Below are 24,911 nucleotides of genomic sequence, written 5' to 3'. Positions count from 1 at the left end.
CTTTATTTGCTATTGTTTTTTTTTTAATTAAATTCTTAATGCAATTTTTAATTCAATTTTGATATAGAGTGTTCAACATTACCCAGCAAGTATAACCCCAAAACACATTGGTTAATATGAGCAATCTGTTTTCTAAAGTTATTTCGACTGGTGTGAAGTAGCAGGATAAATAAAAATACATGTGTTACAAGTATCATTCAGCCAAAATCAGATCAAACGTTGACAGATTTTATTTTTTTTTTAAAAAAAAAAGAAAAAACAAAATTCAAATTCAGCATATATCTTACTTATTAGCACTTTATGGCTCTTTTTTAGCACACTGAACTCTCAGTCAAGTAAAATGCAAATTTAAAATCCCCATTTAATTTGACTGCACACTGTGTTATTACTAGATATCAGTTAAAGAGTGACAGAATAAACGGTGATAAATAATTATGCCGGGTAATAGGACAACCTTGCAGCGATTATACTGCAAAAATTAAAAGAAGTTAAAGGAAAAAAATAAAGTCTCTGTTATTCTGGTAGAGAGATTTCACTGGCTGGATTTGAGTCAGCTTGTTCCACTAGGAAAATGGATCACCAATTACTTGTTTATTCACTTTTTTTCTTCAATTGTTTTGTTTGTTGTGTCAGGGTTCCTGGGTCGGTGACCCAGTGCTTTCAGTATTCTTCATGTTCAGTTTATTTTGCCACTTCCATGTTCTCACTTCCTGCTTTTCCTGTGTCAGCTCGTCTCGTGTCATTAGCCAGATTATGTTCAGCTGTGTACTCACCGGTCTCTCATTATCATCCTCATCAGTCTGTGTATTTTAGCCCTCTGTTTCTACTCGTTCACTGTCATGTCATTGATGTTATGTTGTCGTTTCCGCCTGAGTTCAGTCAGCTAGCCATTCAGTCAGTCAGTCCTTCATTCATTCAGTCAGTCAGTCGTCCAGCCAGCCAGCCCTTTCCTACTCCTGTTCTGTTTGTTCACTCCGTTGACAATAAAGACCAACCTTCACCTACCTACCTGTGAGTTCAGCATTTGGGTCCTCCTTCTCTCATCCACGACACTACTCCTGACATGTTGTTAATTATTTGAAGGAGATTTACCTTTTAGGATGGATCGTGAATTCTGTAATAATCAATAAACAATTCAAATAAAGTGTTAATTTGAAAACAAAACTGTTTTTATTTATTCTATTTATTTTTTATTACTGCTGTTTTTTTGTATGTTCCGACATCCTATACATGTTTTATGTCTATATTAAAAGGCAGGAAAAGGACATGCAAAAGTAGACTATTTATAATATCGCAAGTTCTTATCTGCTGCCCAAAAGCCTGAAAAGCTTCATAATTTAGATTTTGAATACCAAACTTTTCCCAAGTTAAATTTGCAGGTCTATGCAAAGTACCCTTGCTTATAAACACACCATCATCAACCTTCTTTTATTGTGTTACATCTTAAACACTGCGATTGTGAAGTGCTGAAAAATATGGACTATATATTATCCTGGACTTTTGTCCTTGTAGTTAGTCTTCAAGGTAAAAATAAATATTTATTCTTTAAAACCACAGAATGGACAAATGTGATAATCACTTTCTTTTTATTCTTACAGGAGTTTGGAGTGAGATCAAACTGGAGCAGTCTCCTTCTGAGGTGAAGAGACCTGGAGAGAGAGTGAAGATGTCATGTATCATTTCTGGTTATAGCTTGACAAGCTACAATATTCACTGGATACAACAGAGGCCAGGAAGAGCTCTGGAGTGGATTGGAAGGATGAACACGGGCTCAAACTCTGCTCTCTATGGCAGTTCTTTTCAAAGTCGTGTTATCATAACTGAAGAAGACTCCAGCAGCAGACAGTACCTCGAGATCAAGAGTTTGACAGCAGAAGATTCTGCTGTTTACTTCTGTGCCCGATCACACAGTGACTGAGGACAGAGTAACACCTGCACAAAAACCTCAATGACTGCTCAGTTTTCTCTTCACTTGTAAACAAACTTTATGTATCCATATTTGCTTTTATCCATTAATCACACATCAACTGTTTATGTTTGTAGCAGATTAATGGTAATGACCAAATATTTTTCTTTTTCAATGTATCTAAATTTTTTAGATTCTTTAATTAATATTTTGCTTGCACAAGATAGCAGCTGAGCCATAGCGCTTATGAATTTGGAGTTGTAATGTCAAAAACTTTATTGGTGACGTGACATTAGTTGAACTTTATCATCACCTGTTTCCAACATCACTCTAACCCTGTTGTGGAATCCCAGTGGGAAATCGCCTCCTTCTGATGATTATTATTTTTTCTTCTTTAAAGGTTATTAAGATTTTTGTAAAATAGTTTGAGCAAAGGTTGTTTGAGCAACGACTGCCTCTGATGTTATTGGTCTACCAGTGGTTCCAGTGGAAACAGTGCTACTGTTGGCCGAAGAGAAGAGAGAAGATGGGTGAAGCATTTTAGGAGGCAGCAAGATAAAAAGAAAGGCAGGAGAGGAGGTATTTTAAATGTAGGGACTATGAGTGGTAAAGGTAGGAAGCTGTCTGATATGATGGAGAGAATAGAATGGATGAAATGGAAAATAGTGTTCCTAGTGGAGAAAGAGAGAGGGGATTGGACCAGACTTCTATGTATGCCTATGTAAAAGAAACAGAGGCAATGAGGTGGTGTTGGATAGGTATAATACTAAAGAGAGAAATGCAGAAGGACACATGATAGTGTTAGATGCAAAAAAAACCCAAAACAAAAAACAAACAAACAAAAAAGAAGCGGCATATGGCACAGGAAGAGGGAAAAGGCTGACAGCGAGTTGTATGTGAAGCTGGGCACAGGAAGGACAAAATGCAGTGATTTGTATTAGTTAGCTAAGCAGAGAGATTGAGCAGGAAATGATGTGAAGCAAATTTGAGTCATTAAAAATAAAGATGAAAATATAAAAATAAAGTGAAGATGAGTGTATTGAGAAGACTGAAGGACCACTTGAATAAAAAAAATTGAAAGACTAGCTGATGAATAACAAAATTGGGAGCAAGAGGATAGAAATTAGTGTATCATGAAGTGCAGAGGATTGCACAATGGACTGTCGTTTCTCTTTACAGACCTGTTTGATTGTGCCATAATATGAATTCTACCAGTTGTCAAATAGAGCTGTCAGCTGACTTCTGCACAACACAACTGATGGTCCCAACTCCATTAAGAAGAAATTCCACAAATGAACCCTGATAAGGCACACCTGTGAAGTGAAAACCATTTCAGGTGACTACATCATGAAGCTCACTGAGAGAAAGTCAAGGGTTTGCAGAGCTGTCAAGGGTGGCTATTTTGAGGATTCTAAAACATAAAACATTTTTAGTTATTTATCTTTTTTTTTGCTACATAATTTCATACATTTGATGTCTTCAGTATGTATCTAAAATGTAGAAAGCAGTAAAAATATTAAATGAGAAGGTGAGTGCAAAATTTTCACTGTTAGTGTATATACACCCCATTTATTCTTAGCATTTTGTAATATCAAAATTTAATTTAAAAAAAATCATTTTTTTAAATTAAAATAATGTGCAATGTAATTATCAGTAACTACTTTCGGTGTAGTTACAACTGAACAATCAATGGGCATTTTCATACCTTGTATAACAGACTTCTTCACTGCTGTTAGACTAGTAATAATCCTACATTTATTTGAGACTATGCAAACTGTCTGGCTTCCTGTGTTACTGAGCTATAAAAGTGCAAATCAGACTGCAGAGTGGTTTTACCATTATGTCATTTTTACCAGAAAACATGTTTTCTGTAGCACTGTTACTGTTCTTATCAGTTAGATGTGAGTGAAATTATATTAGATATCAGTAGGAGCATTTTTGCAATAGGGTTTGATAAAATTTTACAAGAGATATTGTTTTTCCAATAGGTGTAAAGTCTGAAGAGTTGACACAGTCAGCCCCTTTGACTCTGCAGGAAAATAGCTGTAATGGATTGGAAGAGGATGTGCTTTGTACACACAAGCTACAAAGATTCAATCAAAAACAGGTTCAGTATTTCCACTTCCAGATATTTTATATCCACAGAATATGCAGCCTTAAGACAAAGTTGTGTTTTACTGTGCCAGACAGTCACAGTAACACAAACCCTTAGGACACCTGACGAACTCTTCAGTGTCTGAATAGTTGTAACGTGAAGTCACCAACGGAGGAGCCCTAATGCTTTGAAGAGCAGTTCACTGTAAAGATGCAACGCCATTTGGTCACAGTCAGCCATTGTGCTTTAAATAAAATAACATCAATTTTGATGGTTGATATTTAAATTTTATGCAAACTTTATTTTGACCAAACATCAAATAAGTTCAATTATCTCCTGTAGTTGAGGAAGAGTTAATGAAACATTTATATATCCACTTAGTCTTCTTAAATACTCTTTCAGAATTAAAATCATCATGCTTAGGTTTTTATTTAAAACATAACTGTTTGCACTCATCTCTTTGCTTTCCATGTTTTATGAGCAGAGATGGGCAGTAACGCGTTACTTGTAACACGTTACTGTAATCCGATTACTTTTTTCAAGTAACAAGTAAAGTAAGGGATTACTACAGTATTGCAAAAACGGTAATTAGATCACTGTTACTTTCCAGTAGGAACGCTGGGTTACTAGGTTACTAAAACCGTGATTTTTTGCGAAAATGTCTCATGACAGTGACGTAAGCGAGTGCGACATTCGTGACAACAGCTGTGTGCAGATCAACAATGGATAATATATCGAGTGCGGGAGAGAGTATGAGCGTGCAGCGTTTAAAGCGTGGAAGAAAACTTATTTTTACAGCGAAAAAACCCCCTAAACTTCCAAGCAAGCACCGAGTGTGCTACGACGTAATGGGAAATTCACAGAGAAAACTCACGGATTCTTCCACTGACCGCTGCGGCACACCTGCAACAGGGTAAACCTCCGCCTACCCTACTCCTGCTTTACAGGTGAACATAGAGCAACAGGACCGCTGAGTCTTTGACTTTATTTATTTTCTGCTGTGTTTTACTTGCATCTATTTGAAAGACTGAGTGTAAACACACAAAAAAAATATATTTTATGTGCTGGAATGTGCAGAAAATAAGTTTAAATGTAAACAAATTTCTTCCAGTCAGAGAATGTTGCATATAATTAAATTTTTGCTTGATGCATAAAGTTAAAAGATTAAAACTAATAAAACAAGTTTTAAAAAGGGACTTTTCCATTTGATTACATTTTGTATGATGGATTATGTAGAAAAAGTAGAATTGGGCTGAAAGATCTATCGCTTTATCACCTATTCAGGTTGTAAATCGTGATTTTAAAAAGTAACTAAGTAACTAAGTAACCAAGTAATTAATTACTTTTGAAAATAAGTAATCAGTAAAGTAACGGGATTACTTTTTGGGGGAAGTAATCAGTAATTAGTTACTGATTACTTTTTTCAAGTAACTTGACCAACACTGTTTATGAGCCACACTTTGATTAACCGTCTTAAATAACCTGATAAGAAAACAGACTAATCACTTGTTTTATTGGCATGAAATCTAATGAGATCAAAATAGAGTATGTTCATTTTCCATAATAGTATTTGCACTCCACACATAACTGTCAGCTTCTTATTGTATGGATGGTTTATATGTTTTCCTCTATGCAAATTTCATTTTCCACTCAGCTATAAAAACATCACTTCAGTAGGGTTGTAGGGATATTACATAAGATTCATCAACAACCATGTTTCCTGTAGCTCTCTTACTCCTCTTGGCTGGTGGTTGTGAGTATCTTTACATTTGTCATTGTCAGCAGTTCTTCTTTTGTAGCATGATTTAAGAATTGGTCACAAAACTTTTTTTTTCTTTTTTTAAACAGGTGTGAAGTGTGAACAGCTGACACAGTCGACTGCTGTGACTGTGCAGCCAGGTCAACCTCTGACCATCACCTGCCAGGTCTCTTATTCGCTTAGCGGCGCCTGGACACATTGGATCCGGCAACCTGCAGGGAAACCACTGGAGTGGATTAGTAGAGACACTGCTGTGAAAGATTCACTAAATAACAAGTTCAGTGTTGAATTAGACTCTTCCAGCAACACAGTGACGTTAAATGGACAGAATCTGCAGCCTGAGGATGCAGCTGTGTATTACTGTGCCAGCGAGCCGGCCACAGTAACACAAACCATCAGCAAACCTAAACAAAAACTCTTCAGTACCTCAGCTGTTGTAACATGAAACCACCACAGGCGGAGCCCCCGGACCACTGTTGCTTTTAAATGCCCGTTCACTTTTAAGCTGATCAAGTATAGTATATGATGACATGATAGAAATAATAAATGATACTAAAAAAAAGATCATGTCCATTTAACTCACAATGTTTTTTTAATTGTTCTAAAACCCTCAAATGTAAATTGTGACCACATATATGTACTGCAGCTGTCTTCACCTGTTAATCCCCCCAGGGGCTTTCTGAGGTTCCTGCTCGAAAATGACATCCCCAAAATGAATGGAGTATTTCTCTGCAATTACAAACTCTGGGTAAACAATCTTGGTATCAAAATAAAGCTAACACTTATAACATTTCACTGGAGGTGTAATTATTGCAGCAGATGTTACTGTGTCAAAGTTACCAAGGCTAATACACAGAAAAAGGAAGTAGATTTTTTATTTTTTAATTTTGTAGCCTTCAACCAGTTTGAAAATATGTTTTGGCTCGCATTTAAATCCAGAAAATTTGTAATCAATATGTAAACATAATCTGTGCAAAGATTTATGCTTCTGAAATGGAATGGCTCTGATGCCTTGTGTTAGTGTCGCCATTATCAGTAGCTCCAGCGGCTATCAGCTACCGGCAGAGAACAACGGAGGAAACTGGCCCAGTAAGTGAAGCTTTGTTGCTATTTGGAAAGCTTGCATTTTTGTGGTCTTCTTTTGCAGCAGGGAATTTTGGTTGAAGCATGGTAAAACTCGGTGTTTGAGAATCTGTGAGATCTCTGCTAGATATACCTTTTGTGGTTACATGAAGTCGGCTGAGTTCTTGGCCGATGCTGGGGGCAAAGGGGTTGAACTGCAGTTCAACCCCTTTGCCCCCAGCATCGGGGGCTTGGGGCTCATCAAGATTTGTCATTTTTAAAAGAAAACATTTTACATTTGGATAAAAATATTAAATCCATCCATCCATTTGCTTCCGCTTATCCTTTTCAGGGTCACGGGTGAGAGGCAGGGTACACCCTGGACAGGTCGCCAGTCTGTTGCAGGGCCAAGACACAGAAACAGACAACCATTTGCACTCACATTCACACCTATATGTTCAGTGTGTTCGCAAAGACCACAGGGAGGAGACAGGGCTCTGGGCAGTCTTTGACCATCATCTGTCAGGTCTCCGGTTATCCTGTAACTAGCGCAACAGCTTGGATCAGACAGCATGAAACAAAGCAAATGGAGTGGATTCTCATGATACGGGCTGATGGGAGCACTGACAAAAATGATGCTTTAAAAAACAAGTTCAGTGTCAGCAGAGACACTTCTGCTCAAACAGTGACAATAACAGGACAGAATCTGCAGCCTGAGGACACAGCTGTTTATTTATTTGATTGATTGATAGATGAGATATGAGTTGCTTAAAAAATCCTCTCAAAATGGTCAGGTACAAGTGTGGAGTGAAAAAAGCAGCCAGTGTCCAAATGAAAAATATGAACAGAAACCCTTAAGAAGTATTGCTCACACCACTTTAAAAAATGACAAGAAAGACTGATTACTTTGAAGCAAGATATGAAGAAGTGGTGACACAAGACCTTTGTAAATATAAATAAATAAATAAAATAAAAATAAATAAATAAATAATAAATTTAAGGTTGTTTTGTGTTTTAATTGATTGATAACTGAGTTGATTGAGAATTTTCTCGGCCTTTCTTTCCTGGTAAAACAGTTCTAATGCTTGTTTTTATGTCAGGTGAACACTGTCTTTCCATCAATAGTTGTTTGTGATCACTTTAACTGATCACCGTGGATACCTCTGACAATGAAATGTTTGAAATGCTGTTTGCTGTTGTCACTGAAGATAAACCAGCATTGAACTGACTGAGAATAGTACCTGTAAGCGCTCTCTTTTTTTCAGGTATCTGAACTTTACTTAAGTTGCCATTTTTCTGACAACCTTTTAGTTTTACTTCCTACATTTGTAAACAAATATCTGTACTTTTGACTCAAAACAGGCTTGTTACTTTTGGTTTAACATGTTTGAGGCGAGATATTTGTTTCATGTCACTGCAAACCTTCAAACATCAAACTGATTTGAGCCCAAACAGTAACACATGAAAGCAATCATGTTCATGTATTAATCACTTGGGGATGTGGCATAAAAAGAGATAAAACAGGCACAATTGCATGCAAGTGTCAGGGGTTAAAGTGATATGTTGTTTTTTGTTGTTGTTGTTGTTGTTTTTGTTGTTTTTGTTTTCGAGGCAACACTAAAACCAGTGCAGATGTATGCTACAAACAAGAAGCAAAAGGAGCATAAAGGGAGTAATGTGTTTTTAGCAGACAATTTCAAATTCAAGGTTTCTATCAGCTAAACAAACATCAGCAAACACACAAACTGTGTCTACAGTTTGTTGCACAGTGTGTTGCTAGCTAAAGGTGTGTGTGTGTGTGTGTGTGTGGGTCTGTGTTTCTGTACATTTATTACTTGTGTGTGGTTGTGTGTTATGTGTTGCTGAGTATTTGTGATGGTCTGTCAGTGGTTTGTATCACTGTGTGGTAAACATGCACAGTAATAAACAGCTGTGTCCTCAGGCTGCAGATTCTGTCCTGTTATTGTCACTGTTTGAGCAGAAGTGTCTCTGCTGATGCTGAACTTGTTGTTTAAAGCATCATTGTTGGCAGTGTTCCCATCAGACCATATGCAGTTAATCCAGTCCATTTATTTTTCTTTACCCTGCCTGATCCATCCTGTCACTAGTCATAGCTAGTCAAGAAATACCTAGAGACCTCACAAGTGATGGTCAAAGTCTGCCCAGGCTGCACAACACTTGAATCTAGCTGGATGAGATCAATGCAATACAGAAATCAACATTATTACTCATTTGATTAATCCGTTTTTCTCTTGTGTTTATTAGAGAGAATCCAGTAAAGATTTTTACAGGATCTTGAAGTTAACAGCAACATCAGCGATATAGAGAATATGGTTGACCTTGAAGCTGAACTGATGTGACCTCTCCTGTCCTCTCACTGATGCAGTATGTCAATCTGCAGGGCCCACAATTTCTGTACAGGAAATCTGTTTTGGCTCTCTAATCAAAAAGTCCCAATCTCTTATCCTGTGACTGTTAGCTAGTAGGTATACAGAGGTCAGCTGGAGCCGATGTAGGTGAGGGGACTTGCCCAGTACTAACTACCTCGAAATCTTCCAGGTGTCTTCCCTGCTAACATTGTTAAGATAAGAAAACCTGAGCAGCCTTGCCAGTCAGATCCTATCAGTCCCATTTGTTAAGTTTGCCCAACAGAAAAATTCAAATGCAACATTTACTGTTTTAAACTAACTTTTTGTTAAACTTTTCTTTTTCTTGTTAGTAAGGGATTCATTTAAAAAAAATAACTTAACCCATCCCTCCATCCATGAATTCAGCTATTCATTGTCTTCTGCCTGTCAAAGGTCTTGTCTCATTAAGTAGAGAAGTCCAGACCTCCCTCTCCCCAGCCTCCTCTAGCTTATGTGGGAGAACATCGAGGTGTTCCTAGGCCAGCTGAGAGATTTAATGATCCTATGTGTCAATGGTCTGTCCCAGGGGGCTCCTTCTAATGGGACATGCCTGGAACACTTCACCCAGGAGGCTGCCCAATCAGATGCCCACACCACCTCAATTGGTTCCTTTCAATATGGAGGAGCAGAAGCTGTACTCTGAGCCCATTTCAAACGACTGAAGTCCTCACCCTATCTCTAAAGGAGAGGCCAGCCATTATTCAAACAAAACTACTTTCTGCCGCTTGTATCCGCGATCTTATTCTTTCAGTCACTAGTTTGTGACCAAAGATGTTCAACACCCACTGTACAACTTAAGTGGTTCAACAGTGGGGTTTGGACTGGCGGAGTTCGCTGGAAACAAGTCAGAGCGGGAATACCAGTAGCTGTAATATTGAACCTTTATGGATAAAATTAAATCTCAGGACCAGTGTACCCTGCCTGGGACAGGGTTACAGGTGTCCAACCCTGAAGCCAGACCAGGGGTGAGAATTCGTCGAACCATCACATTTTGGTTCATATCAAACTTTAAATCCTCCCATCCATCCATCCATCCTTCATTTCCGCTTTTGTCCGGGGCCCAGGGTCGCGGGGGCAGCAGCATAAGCAAATAGGCCCAGACCTCCCTCCTCCCTAGCCACCTCCTCCAGCTTATCCGGGGGAATACCAAGGCGTTCCCAGGCCAGCCGAGAGATATATACTCTCCAGCTTGTCCTGGGTCTGCCCATGGGGGCCTCATTCCCGGTGGGACATGCCTGTAAACACCTCACCCAAGAGGCGCCCAGGGGGCATCCTTGTCAGGATGCCCGAACCACCTCAGCTTGGCTCCTTTCGATGTGGAGCAGCAGGCTAGCCCTCCGATTTTTCCTGCTTCTAATACATCAAATTTGGCATCAAAATGTTTACTTGCTCCCTAAAATGTCCCACGCACACGTGACATTATATTTATTCACTTCACTTGTCAGTGGTTACAATGTTATGCCTGATCTTTTTATTACCGACTTATTGTAAATTATTATATTTTACAAGTCCTGACAGTCAGACTGCGAGTTTGAACCTGTGAATAAAAGGTCTAGAGAATCCAACAGATTCACAGTCAGTAAATCCTCTTGTCTAAGTCAAACAGACACCTGAAAAAGGACTGTAGAGGGTTACTAATGTGACAATATCACATAGGACAGTGACTACATGTAAAACATTTTGCTGGCTAATATTACTGTCAAAGTATCACTGAGAGAAATATGCATATTTTAGAACAGAGACATTACAGTTGCTGCTCCCATCAGACCACTAGAGGGCAGGTGCTGTCAAATATCTTCTTTTGGAAAATGGCAAGATCAGAGTTGTGGTTCATCGTGTAAACTTCAGTTAAAAAAGTTAGGAGGATAAAGTGATTAACTTTACTTTTCTATGCTTTCTGAGACTTTGCAATTAACTCAATGTTCATTTTATGGGATATTTATTAGCTATTAATGTTAAATCTTTATTTTCATTTTCTCACAAATACAAACATCTTAAAAATAAGAAAGACTGAACAACAGTTTAAGTCTCAATCCTTTATTTGGATACATCAATATAGGCAGTCCTACCCATTCTACTAACTAGTACCTTTAGCATTGCTGCTATTCTTCAAGTCCAAAAGTGCAAATTGTTTGTATGTTTTTGTCATTTCAAGAAACTACATTTGGTTTTCAGAGGAGGAAGCAAAACTGAACTTTGGATGCTGCTTATACACCATCAACTAAACTCTGTGCCTGTTTTTAGCTGTTCTGGAAAAGATCCTTACTTCACTGGAGTCAGAATCAGTAGATGTGTTAGTACTGAAATAAATATTTATTTTATTTTTTGTTAAGACAGTTTCTCATAATTCAGTTCTTTGTCTATATTGAAAAACATTCAGTGGTAGTAAAAATATTATTTAAAATGCACTGTATCATAATGTATACAGTTTATATGGAAATAAATACAAATTTGATTTGACATGTTTGTAAAATTCATTTAAAACAAAGCAGGACTTCAGGTTTATTAAGCTGATAACTGCTGTCAGTCAGAGGCTGAACACTCACAGACCTGCACAAATACTCAGCAACAGTCAAAAATGTTTAGTTTGAACCTTTAAATAATTCATTATTAAGTCTTTAAAGAAAACAAATAAAACAAAACAAAAAACACTTTACTATGCAGTCTGGTCAAAAAGATAAATAAAAATTTATTTAAATTTAATTTATTTAAAAATATGCAAATGAAAAAGTTACTTAAAAGGGAGTGGTGCTTCTGTGTTTCAGTGAGAGGACCAATGAGCTCACATCATTTCAGCTTCAGCATCAATCATGTTCACTCTGATACTGCTGCTGGCTGCTGGATCCTGTGAGGAGCATTTAGTGGATTCACTCTAATAAACACTGAATAGTCAGATAAATGATGGTAATAATATTGATTTCTGTCTCCACAGGTGTGTACAGTATTGATCTCACCCAACCAGACTCAAGGATCGTGCAGCCTGGACAGTCTTTGACCATCACCTGTCAGGTCTCTGGTTATTCTGTAACTAGCTATGGAACAGCTTGGGTCAGACAGCGTGAAGGAAACCCACTGGAATGGATTAACACTATTTGGAGTGGTGGGGGCACTGACAACAATAATGCTTTAAAGAACAAGTTCAGCATCAGCAGAGACACTTCTGCTCAAACAGTGACAATAACAGGACAGAATCTGCAGCCTGAGGACACAGCTGTTTATTACTGTGCACGTCACCGCACAGTGATATAAACCAGTGGAGACCATCACAAATACTCAGCAAGCAGAGAGACACAACTACACACAATAAATGTGAATATGAATGACTACAGTATGAATTAGAGGAGTCTGTTGGAGACATAATAAAATAGAAATACAATGGTAACTGTGTATTATTAAAGATTTTCCCACACGTTCCAAATATTTGCTAGCAATCATTTATTTGCCACTCAAGTCACCCCCCACAGTGAGGGGCCAAGGGATGGAGCCCATGTACTGTAAGGTCTTGGATGAGAACTGCCTCAGCCAGAACACTAAGATTGGTTGTGGATGAGTTTTTCAGCATGACATTGACTCATAGTGCTGATGTAACAAAGGAATAGCTTAAGAAGCATTTAAAGGCCATGCAGTGGCCAAGTCAGTTTCCAGGGCTATAGGAAATTTATGGAGGGGGTTTAAAGTTCCACAGCAGCAACCAACAAACCTAAAAGATTTCGAGAGGTTCTACTAAGAGGAGTGGTCCAAAATTCCTCCTGGGATGAGTGCAAACCTGCTTATCAACAGGGTTTCGTCACTAACTGCTAACTGAAGATTTGCTTGAGGGTCAAATACTTGTTTCACTCAGTGACATGTAAATCAGTCTAGAACTTTTACGTAATGTGTTTTTTTATATATATAAATTTTTCGTTGATATTCTGTCTTTCTCCATTAAAATGAAACTATATAAATTCATTTCCTTGTAAGTGAGCAAACTTACAAATTCAGTAGGGAATCTAATATCTAGTTCCACCATTTTATTTTAGGACACTGTACATTTTCCTCTACAGTCAAAGAATCTTCGTATGGATCTCATTTTAAAAAACACAAAAAGAAGAAGAAGAAGAGCTATGCCAAGTTTTCCTTCATAGACCTAGGAAATCTAGTATTTTTAAATGAATTTAAAAATGAAATAAAAAATAAAAAAACAATACATGTCTGGAGTTTTTATAGTCAGTGTTCATGCTAAGAAGGTTTCTGCTTGGGTTCACTTGTAAATGTTCATTCTGATTTAAATAGTCTTTCTCCAGAGACAGTGAATGGCATGTGTCAAATGTGGTTTTACTTAGAAGGCCACAGAAAACTCTGGACTGTGACGAAAAAAGTTCATTTTCAAGGCCATCTCTTCCAGATTTACTATTTGTCAAGCAGCATTTGCCTAAACACTGAAACACTTTGGTAAATCGTTCCTGATTACTGACTGTAGTAAAAGCAGATGGTACTCTCACTAATTGCGAAGACGTTTCAAGACAGGTTTATAGACATGTCGTCTCAAGAAAGGACACCAGACAGCAACTGTTTTTTACAGACAATAAGACTGTTTGAATGCTGTGTTCAAAACTCACAGTGAATTTGTTAGGACATTTTACAAAATGCAGTAATCATTTTAAATGACACAATCCTAAACTAATAATTGCATGGTAATGTTTTATTGCTTTATGAAGCTCCCTAACCCCTTAAGCAGTTTCCTTAAAATTTCTTTAAATTTAAAAACTTCAAAATTATAAAGGTAAAATGAACATATTTTGTCCTCAAAGATTTAAAAATATTATGTCTTTCTGTCCCCATTAAAAGTAAAAGTTAATATGGAGAATTTTAAAAATTGTATTCATAACATTAAAGCTTTTGAACTAAAAGCTGTAATTTAAAGATTACTTAGTGGCGATTTGATTGGTTTAGATTTCGTTAGATTTCAGTAAAATAACCAGAACACTAGAGGAGCTGGCATTTGTTAGTCTTCCTGGATTTTGTTTTGTTTACATTTTGTTACACCAATTTATCAAAAGTCATTGGTCTATGCTGATAATAAAATAATATATTTAGTGGCAAAACTTAAAATATTCTGTTTTCAGTTTCCATGAAAATAAACTACATTCTATTTGACATAGCTTTATAATTGATAAGAAAAAAAAAAGGTTTATTAAGCTAATCATTTACATGGTCACATTAAATAAAAACACAAGCATGCCATTAAAATAAAAGCACTTTCTCTGGTCAACAATAACATCTAATATTATATGTAAATATAAGTTATTTAAAAATATGCAAATGAAAAAGTGGTGAAAAGAGGATTGGTGATTCTGTGTTTCACTGAGAGGACGAATGAGCTCACACCATTTCAGCTTCAGCATCAATCATGTTCGCTCTGATACTGCTGCTGGCTGCTGGATCATGTGAGGAGCTTTTGCTGGATACAATCTAATAAACACATTAGAAACACTGAATATTCATATAAATGATGGTGATAATGTTGATTTCTGTCTCCACAGGTGTGTACAGTATTGATCTCATCCAACCAGATTCAAGGGTTTTGCAGCCTGGACAGCCTTTGACCATCACCTGTCAGGTCTCTGGTTATTCTTTGACTGATAGCAGCTATGGAACATGTTGGGTCAGACAGAGTGATGGAAAGCAAATGGACTGGATTAACTGCATGTGGTATGATGGGAGCACTGCCAACAATAATGCTTTAAAGAACAAGTTCAGTGTGAGCAGAGACACTTCTGCTAGAACAGTGACAATAACAGGACAGAATCTGCAGCCTGAGGACACAGCTGTTTATTACTGTGCACATTACCAGCACAGTGATACAAACCACTGACAGACCTGCAAAAATACTCAGCAACAAACAACACACAACCACACATAAGTGATAAATGTAAATATGAGTCATGTATGGTGTACATTTTAGGACATCCTCAGGTCTCAGACAAAAAGTCATCAGGTCTCAGAAGTCATATTATAATTATTATTATGGACAGGCCTCTTTAACAAAAACAAACAAACAAACAAAACACAATGTACAATGTATATTCATTTATTGTAACAAATTACTTAATTCTTAAAAACAGTATTGTTTTTCATGTCATATTGCATATATGCAGAGAGTTGCTGTTTCCATGAAGTCTCTTCAACCCAACAGTGTTAGTGTGTAAGTGGGATGAACACAAGCTATTTCGTGTTTGTTTGTTTATTTATTTAATGATGCCCTGCAGTTATCTCTGGGATAATCATAAATGTATATCATAGATTTCTGGCCAAACATTCTTAATAAACTGAGAAGATCCTGTACTGTTTATGAGGGCATATATTACCTTGATAAAAACACTACATCGCAGATTTATAGGGTATACAAGCAGCCTTATATGGAATATAATATAACAATACTGCATGTAAATCACTCTTTGCTCCATAGCCCCTGCAGCATCTTCTAGCAAATTATGAGTCATAGTGATAATTCAATCTCAGATCTCAGATGTATGACAACTAGTAACTCAGGCAACAAATATTTGAAGCTTTTGTTTTATAACCACATAAGCTCTCCAGTCTGCTGTTCAGTCTACCTGACTCCCTTGACTGTCTGACAGGCAGATGGCAGGATAATAATACTACTACTGCTACTATTAATAACAACAACAACAACAATAATAATAATAATAATAATAATAATAATGATAATAATATATTTGAGATTATGGAAACACTGCAAGCATTACAGTAAAAATATTAATGTTTCTAAGGGACATTATATAAGATGGGCACAGCTGAGATATTCCTGTTTTTGGTACTCGATAGCTGAATTCTCCATCTTGTAGATGTGTGGGAACTTTATTTGATTACAGTGGATTCTTAATATGCATTTGTTTTCTCTATTTGCATGTGTTTTTATAAGCTGGAGTGAACTGAATTCTTTCACAGTTACACTGATGTTTTAGATGTTCCTGTTATTCATAAAGGCATGACATCAGACTGCGGAGTGGAGATCGCACCACATCAGGTTCACAAGCAAACTCTGTTACTGCTCTTGGCAGCTGAATGTGAGTCTGTTTAAATCTGTCATGTTCAGCAGTTCTTTGACAATTTATCACAAAAAAATGTTTTATCTTTTTACAGGTGTGAAGTGTGAATAGTTGACACAGCCAGCCTATGTCTTAGTGCAGCCAGGTCAGCATCTGACCATCACCTGTCAGGTCTCTGTTCTGTGGAAAGCTACTGCATAGCTTGGATCAGACAGTCTGCAGGGAAAGGACTGGAGTGGACGAGTCAGGACTGTGTTCAGGACTGTGAATTAGACTGTCTTTGCACCTGAAATAACATAGTCCAAGTGAATCCTTGTGGAACACTCTCTATAAACAACAGCTGCAAACAATAACCATGTGCAGGATTTCAACATCATTTGTGTTTGATTAGTTTGACTGTAGTTGCAGTTTATCCTGCTGATTCATTATTCCCAAACTCCAGCCATGAGCAGACAGCTTCACATCTGTACAAGCATCAAAGGTACGTCACGATACTTGTGTGTAGTAAAGAACAAATATGCATCATTCTGTTTACATAAGAAACTGCAAATGCAAAGTTCCTTTTTTCCAAACAGACACCAGGAACGTCTTCATAATTGAAGTAAAGTGTGTGACTGCATCAGTGACAGATAAACTCTGACACTTTAGAATTGTATTTTGTGTCTTTTTGATTTCTCTTGTGGCTGACAAGACTAACCAATTAACACAGTGTAATTTTTTTTTATCTGGATTCACCTTCAGCAGCTACTATATGGCCTCAGAAAGGCTCCTGGAAAACGACTGGGGTGGCTTACAAGCCATTATGACAGTCGCAACATCTTTTATTCTCAATCATTTCAAGGCCGTTTTATCATCTCCAGAGACAACAGCAAACAGCAGCTGTATCTGCAGATGAACACTCTGAGGACTGAAGACTCTGATGTTTATCATCTTTCTGCTCCCTTTGCCAGACAAAAGTGAAACTGGAACAAAAGTGCATTTTACTTCCCCATATGAAGATTGTGTAGTCATATAGAGTATGAATATAAAAAATATGGGAGTCAATAAACAGTTACTTCAAGACAAAATGTTAAATTTGAAGAACAGCTCAGTTTCAAATCATTTGTTTAAACGTTAAATCTGTACCAAGTGCACCTTTGCATTTTACAGTCCTGTTTTTTTGCTCTTGGGGCTCCATATTTCTCTTTATGTCTGTGGTTTAAATACATTTTGAATTCAGAATTTTTTATTCAAGATTAAATTAGATTAGACTGATTAGTCAGCGCATCAGTTCAGCTTCAGCATAAACCATATTCTCTGTAGTTCCAGAGTGAGCTGGACCTTGGCTCATGTAATTAAATACATGGGATAGTGAAATTAATTACACAGACAAGTGTGATCTAATTCAGAATTAAATGGTCACATGTAATAGTTGGAGTGTCTTTCATCAGTTGTGCACCAGTTGTGAAAATGCAAAGTTGCTTTATTCAAATGAGGATCAAGAATTTCCTCATAACTGAAGTGCGTGAGAGGAAAGCGGAGCTCACATCAGTTCAGCTTCAGTAATAATCATGTTCTCTGTAGTCCTGATCCTGCTGGGAGCTGCTACATCCTGTAAGAAACGTTGTTGGATTCACATAATAAACACAATAGCAATGCCAAATGAGTAATGACTATAATGTTGATTTTTGTCCCCACAGGTGTGTATTGTATTGATCTCAACCAGCCAGAATCAAGGGTTGTGCAGCCTGGACAGTCTATGACCATCGTTGTTAGAGTTTGTATTGTTGATTGTCATTTATGCTTAGAAATATTTACTTATATATGCTTAGAGTTTTGTAATTAGTTGTAGATTGGTAGAGGTTTTGATCCTTGATAGTCTGCAAACTTTGTGTGTATTAGACAGCACTTTGGGAGCATGAGAGGTCATACCGTGTCTTATTGTTTTACGGCAGGATCAACGTAGTTGCGTCTGTTCTAGTCTAAGTGCTCTTTGTTTAGATGAACTGCAGGACTTCCTCACCGTGTTATCTAGGATGAACCATCTAGGGTGAGGGGGAGGCTACCCTCTTCCTGACCAAGGATGTTTGACCCTTTGATCAGCAGTCCACACACACACACACACACACACACACACACACACACACACACACACACACACACAGGCAAGGTACTCTTTGTGTTTATGTAAGACGTCATATGTTAATGAACCTATGCATATTCATGTAACCTCAATAAAAGGACAGTGTACGGGAGAACGGACGAGAGCAACTGGGGTCAAGCGAAGGAACGGTGCCTGTCCGGTTCTCTCCCGTGCACGAGAAACATGAAGAAGCTTGCCTACTTGTGTCTTGCTTTGCAGTGTAATTATATTGTCTTCAACGTTCCAGCGGATAGATTCAAGCTACAAACCTATCATTAATTGGTCCTTCTATGCCGGTTCCCTGGGATCGCATTCACCGAGGGGGGGGAGGGACACGCCGAAAGACTGACGTCAGCCAGGAAGTTCCTGTGGATTCGCGGTCCGTCTTCCTCCTCGATGAATGGCGATCGGCGGGATTCGAGGGTGATATTACACGCTAAGCAACGCCAAGTAAGTTTAAAGAGGCCGACTCTATAACCGTGTCGTTGTGCAGTCTCCGCCATTTTGTGAGGCGTTGAGAAGTTCGCTGCTTTGTGGAGCGAAGCCCGGGTTCCTTGCTGCTGTGTGCGGCAAGAGGTTCCTTACCGCTTTGTGGGGTAAGAGGTTCCTCGCTGCTTTGTGGAGCGAGAGGTGTTCCTCGCTGCTTTGTGGAGCGAGAGGCGAGTTCTCCGCCGCTTTGTGGGGCGTTGAGAGGTTCCGCGGGGTCCAGATTGTGCTGGACAGTAGGCCTATTTTGTGTTATTGTTATTTTCGTCCTCGTTGTTGTTGTGTGTGCGGAGCAGACCGCGTGGTGTGTGACGTCAGCAGCTGTTGTTGTTAGCATGGGTTTCCTAAGCAACCAGGAGTGTGTGGAAAAGGCCAGCCCACATCAGCAGCTGTGCTCTGGTGGGTGGCTTTCCCCCCACCCCTTCCTGACACAAAATGTTAACAGCCTGTGTGCCAAACCATTGAGGTGGATAGTTGTTAAAAGTAACCTACATTAAGCTTGTGGTTGCTTAAATTCAGTACAATGACATGTGAGGTGAAGTGATATAGGTAAATATTTAAACTAATGAAGTGCATAGAGGCACTTGACCTGTGTGAAAGACTGTCATCTTGTTATGAGCCATTGTTGAAATATGGAGCACACCTGTGAAAAGAACTAATATGCTCAACCCTGTATGAAACATCTAAAAATACATGTTGGAGAAGCTGTGTTGAATATGTAAGTGTAAGACTTTGCCGCTGTGGGCAGAGCATGCAACTACTGTGTGATGTTGCGTTGCAGTTTTTTTCTGAGCTGATGAGCAAGCTACACATTATCAGATCGAGAGCTGTCTGAGAGCTACTCAAAGAGAGGGAAACAGAGCTAGGATAACTGTGATAACTGGAGTGTGCAGCGTTTCCATGAGCAGTTTTTCTGCACCTTGACTCGTGTGTGTGTAGCATCAGCATCATGTTTTTGTTTATTTGTTTTGTTGGGTTGAAAATAATTAAATGAATGTGTGATCATGCCTATGGATCACCATGGCACATATCTCCAGCCATATGATTTATTTTGATACTTTATGCAGATGAAAAAGTGAGTGTGAATGTGTCTGACATCACAGTGTTTTTGTACACTGTGCAAAAGTAATTGCCTTTGATTGTGAGTGAGAGCGGTGATTCTGCAGGTCACCAGCTATTGTAACGAAAAAAAAAAAAAAAAAAAAAAGAGTGAAAAAGAGACAAAAATTACATTGTAGACGAAGAAAAATAGTCATGGGAAAAAGGTTTCGTGTTGATCAGCCGAAAAACAACTACAATGTCATTTTATGCTTTTAAGAAAGGATTGTTCACACAAACACACACAGAGAGAGAGAGAGATGTGTGTTGATTAAGCAGTGATGATAATAATGGACATGTCTTAGTTTGTCACTTTCAGGTGAAAAGCAGACCTGAATCAATTTTCCACATGCAGCAGTCGGAAGAAAGTTATAGTTTAACATCATTGGAAACATGCAGGCTAAGTTTCTGGCTGACTTATTTACAGCGCCATGTGTTTCTCAACCTCACAAGCGAGCTCACTCCTCCCTGAAGATAAGGAATGCAGCTCCAAAGCAATAACATGATAAAGAGACAGCAGCAAGTCCTGAGCACAAAAAAGTCCCAGCAAAGCAGCAGCAATGTGGACAAACAGCAGCAGCAGAAGAAAGCAAACCCATCTTCCTGTCTGATTGGATGAATTCCACGGAGGGGCGAGCAAGCTGGCGGTGGCAGCATGTTGAAATGCTCAGAAAGGACTGAGTGACTCGGGCAAGCCACATGCGGCTAGCATGCTGGCTAGCGACATGAAAGAAATGGACCCTTCATGATGCGTTCAACGTGCCAGCGCTGTGGTGGGAAAGGCTCCATCATAAACACGCCCTGCGCCGAGGTTCAGGCCAAGAAGAAGAAGACGATGACTTCCAAGCCCAAGAAGGTCGGCCTCAGCGTGGGCGAGCTGATTGTGAAAGCCGTGGCCGCTTCCAAGGAGCGCAACGGCCTGTCCGTGGCCGCTCTCAAGAAGGCTCTGGCTGCCGGAGGCTACGATGTGGATAAGAGCAAGGCCCGTGTCAAGACCGCCTTCAAGAGCCTGGTGGCGAAGGGCACTCTGGTGCAGACCAAGGGCACCGGGGCCTCCGGATCCTTCAAGATGAACAAGGCTACTGAGAGCAAAGCCAAGAAACCGGCAGCAGCTGCTAAGAAGTCGCCCAAGAAGGCAGCGGCAGCAGCACTTCAGCCACTAGCACGAAGTCAACCGCATCAGAGGACAATAGAATGAGAGTGGTGAGAACACAAATTTTATTTTTAATGTGGGAAATCAAAATTTGGGTTAGCAAACCTGGGGAAAAGAAAACTGACTGCTTAAGTTGGAAAATTGAGACGGAGTTTTAAACACTGCGAAAATAGAAACATACAAAATCACACACAAAAGCAGAACATGCATTAACCCTACTAACACTCCAAACACAAGAGAGCTCATGAAGATTAGACAACATTTTAAGTGTGTGAGTCTGTTTATCATCTTGTCCAAGTCACCTCGTGTGATGCAAAGACCAGTGGACTCACAGCACATTAGTTAAGAAATGATTAAATAATAGCAGAGAAATGTGTAGGAAAGGCAGTTTTAAGAACATGCTCTGCTGGATATGCAGCTCCACAGACATGCATTAAACCTGCCTAATAACACAAACACATGTAATGAAAATTAGCTTGTTATCTTTCATCAGTGTTAAAATAGTGTCAATTTAGCAGACACTTGTTATCAAATACTGAATTTATCCAATAAAAAAAAATTGACTCTCTAGGTTGCAGGACAACAATTTAAACTTTTGTGGGAAAAAAAATCCTGGTTTGACCAACCAGTGATCAGACAATAAATTTAGTTGTTGATATAGTAAATTGGGAGAAGCTTCCTGCTTGATTGATGCAGCACAAGTGATTTACTGTATGAGGGAAATTGTCTTTTGTGATACTATTTTGAACATGCTTTTCTGTCGTCCTGTCAACTTAGTGGGTTAATAGCCGATATGCAAATTATTTGATTGGTTTTTAGATTAATGAAAGGTGACTGAATCCTAGCACGAGTGAATGGGATGTGTTGGAGTTTGTTAGAGTGGAGACTCTAAAACACTGAGTTTCCTGTTTTGATGTGCGAGTGAATCCTGTATTTAGATACACAACTCTGAATACGTCAGAACAAACTTCTTTTGTGAAGTGCATGACAGCATGTCACATGTTTTATGATGAAGGGAAAAAAGGAAAATTGAATAAAATAGATCTGTGACCTAAATGAGTGAAGAGCACAGACCTGGTGATTAAACTCATAGCTAATATGACATTAGGGTTATGTTGTGTGTTGTGCAGCTGATGGTTGGTTTGGAGTGAATCTAGCTGATGATTCTTCCCCTGTTGTGAAGATGATGAGGAGTTTGTGTCATGACTTAACAAGGCCTTTTTATTTTGATACTTTTACAGTGCACTGAACGTTTTGTTTGACAATCTCTGTTATTTTTCATTTTTATCTTTTGAACAAGCACTGATTTTTGCTTGTGAATTTCTTTTCTTTGAGCAGATCTGCAAGTCGGGAATTAAAAGCGTTACACGTCGTCAAGAAATTGTGTCAAGTGAGTTTTCTCCACATTAAAATGGACTCTGGAGAAAGCTACTTATTTGGGACAAGATTAAATAAGTGTCCCAGCCTAAAAAAGGATTCAGCAATGTAATCCTATCTAAAGTTCTTTTTCTTTTTGGAATGACATCATTTTGCTGAGAGTGGAAACTAAATGCGACAATCGATTCCACTATCAGCAAAGAAAGAAAGAAAGAATGAATGAATGTATGAATGCGTGAGTAAAAGGAAAGAAAGCTGACTGACTGGTAAAAGCTGACAAGACTGACTGACTTAACACCATTGTGTGAAGCCAACCCCCACCTGACAAAGGGGTGGATGTATCTCTGTGTGTGTCTCTGTTACAGGAGCAGAAAGATGACAGCAACATCTGGGGTTGCGTGTGGGTTTAACCTTTTAAATGCCATTTTTATGTTTGTGAATTTATCAGAGGTGTGTTATTCATGGGCTTGTGTTGCTCACAGAAATTACTGTGAGAAGGTGTACACACCTGCGCAGCGCTAACATTCACATTTCTCTTTACAGCAGATGATTAATCATGTGTTTGATCATGTGGTTTATAAGAGGATTAGTTAATGTTTTTTTTTTTACTGTAGGATTTCTGGGTTTATATGTGAATGACATTCCTTCCACGAGAAGGGATGGTTGATTTTATGGTGTTTTATGGCACCTCTGGAACCTGTTGACCTGTGTCTGACCTCCTCTGACCACAGTCACTGTGTATTGCTTATGTTTGTTTTTTCTGGGACTGCATGTGGAAGATTCAGCTGAAACGGACAAGTGACATGAGTAAAACAAATAAGAGATTACGGTGTTTATGGACAAGTTTATTATGGGCTCATTTGCTGGCCACTTTTGGACCCATAATAATAATCATAATATTAATAATAATCATAATAATTGAGTGGAGTGACTTTGCTTAAGAGAAGTCACTGATTACATTAATGTTGCCTGAGTACATGGGATGATCCATGTCTGAGGCGACTTATGAAAATAATTGTAGTTTACTGATTTGAGAAAACCTGCACATGACACTTGTCTTGCTGATGTTGAATGCTTCTTGTTCTTATGATACAATTGTTTATAGGTGTGAAGTTTGATTTCACTTCCAGATTTTGCTTTCCAGGCCATGATGGTGTGTATGCAGGCTCCTGGGAGAGCCAGGTGTTAAGCAACCTTAATATGCAAAACACACTAACATTTTTATTGCAGGATTATAGGTCCAGAGTGGTGCTGCTCCAGGGGAGGAGTTGCCCTGATGTTGCCTGGGATATGATCTAGCTAATCTTTTTCTTTAAGACAGGAATCTAGGTTTGGTGAGTTGACGCATGAGAGTGTCCATGCGTCAAGAGGTGGGGTCCAGGATTAACATTAAACAATGTTTTTTATTATTGTTGCAGTGATTTGTGTGATTAGCCGTTTTATTCCAAATAGTTTGTCTTCCTAGCAAGGAAATACAGGTGCAGAAGTAATCTCCTGGGAAATCTTCAGAGGCCCAGTGAGAAGCAGAAACATTCCAGGCATAGCTGAGCCCAGGCAGTGGTTGAGGTCAAAGATCAAGCTGGTTGAGGCCCATCATGAGATCAGACCTTGGAGCCACAGCAAGGACCATTTTAACTGCCTTCAAAATAGCGAGAGACCCTCCTGGATTTATCAGAGCCACTGCAAGAGGTCGAGGTCCCAGGAAACCCCGGCACCCTCAAAACAGCACAATAGAGAAATCTCATACTTGGTTGTTTCAGTGGTGAGGGGGGAGTGCTGATTGAGCCCCCGTAGGGTAAGCTCGCACTTCAACCTCCAGCCTCTGATCAACTCTAGGGCAACCAAGTGCAAGGCGTGACGGACCTGTGTGCGACCAGGACTCTCTTGGTTACCTTGACTACGACGCTCATCCTTATAGGACCCCAGCTGGTGCCGGAAACAGCTGAACCAGGAGGAAGGCAGAGGAGATGGACACATGACAACTCTCACCTAAGAGAGACAGATCCAGCAGGCCCAAAATCAGGACTATGCATGACGAGAAGGAGTGCCTGAGAGGATCGTCCACAGGATGGGAGCTGAGACCGGGAGAGAGAGACTTCGGGAGGATCAGAGATCATCTTCAGCACAGCAGACATCACACAGAGAGCTGTGCTACTAAGCTTCCAGAAGATCAAGAGGAGACTTCCCACAGCAAGATTTTAAATAAAATGAAAGATTCAATATTGACGCTGAGGAAGACAACTAAGGTGTACGACGTGCTCTGCCTTAAACCTTCAGCAGCGTTGGAATATGAAAACTCGATGGATGAGGGGAGCGTGCCAAGCTCCATCGACAGCGCAGAAGGAGTTCGAGGATGACAGCATGATTCGGTGAAAAGCACAGGAACCAGAAGC

At 39.0% G+C, this 24,911-nt stretch overlaps 3 protein-coding genes, 1 long non-coding RNA gene and 1 gene segment (V, D, J or C); 4 read left to right on the top strand and 1 right to left on the bottom strand.

Moving 5' to 3' along the window:
- Window positions 1–24,911, top strand: part of LOC120747509 (immunoglobulin epsilon heavy chain) — a 438,017-nt gene that overhangs the window by 26,258 nt on the left and 386,848 nt on the right. The window lies entirely within an intron of this gene.
- Window positions 1–24,911, top strand: part of LOC120713955 (immunoglobulin mu heavy chain-like) — a 539,092-nt gene that overhangs the window by 134,763 nt on the left and 379,418 nt on the right. The window lies entirely within an intron of this gene.
- LOC120714171 overlaps window positions 1–24,911 on the bottom strand; it is a 514,712-nt gene that overhangs the window by 115,624 nt on the left and 374,177 nt on the right. The gene's annotated exons all lie outside the window — the stretch shown is intronic.
- LOC120714053 lies at window positions 1,261–1,992 on the top strand. The segment is given in 2 exon segments: window positions 1,261–1,524; window positions 1,599–1,992. Coding segments are annotated over 2 exon segments (369 nt in total).
- LOC120714002 (histone H1-like) lies at window positions 18,609–21,331 on the top strand. Its single transcript, XM_039999989.1, has one exon. It carries the CDS (start codon window positions 20,734–20,736, stop codon window positions 21,184–21,186), a length of 453 nt encoding a protein of 150 aa, XP_039855923.1. The 5' UTR covers window positions 18,609–20,733; the 3' UTR covers window positions 21,187–21,331.

This window comes from Simochromis diagramma, unplaced genomic scaffold (assembly GCF_900408965.1).
Source record: "Simochromis diagramma unplaced genomic scaffold, fSimDia1.1 OVJJ01000321.1, whole genome shotgun sequence".
Lineage (NCBI taxonomy): Eukaryota > Metazoa > Chordata > Actinopteri > Cichliformes > Cichlidae > Simochromis > Simochromis diagramma.
This window is presented reverse-complemented; position numbering and strand designations above follow the sequence as displayed.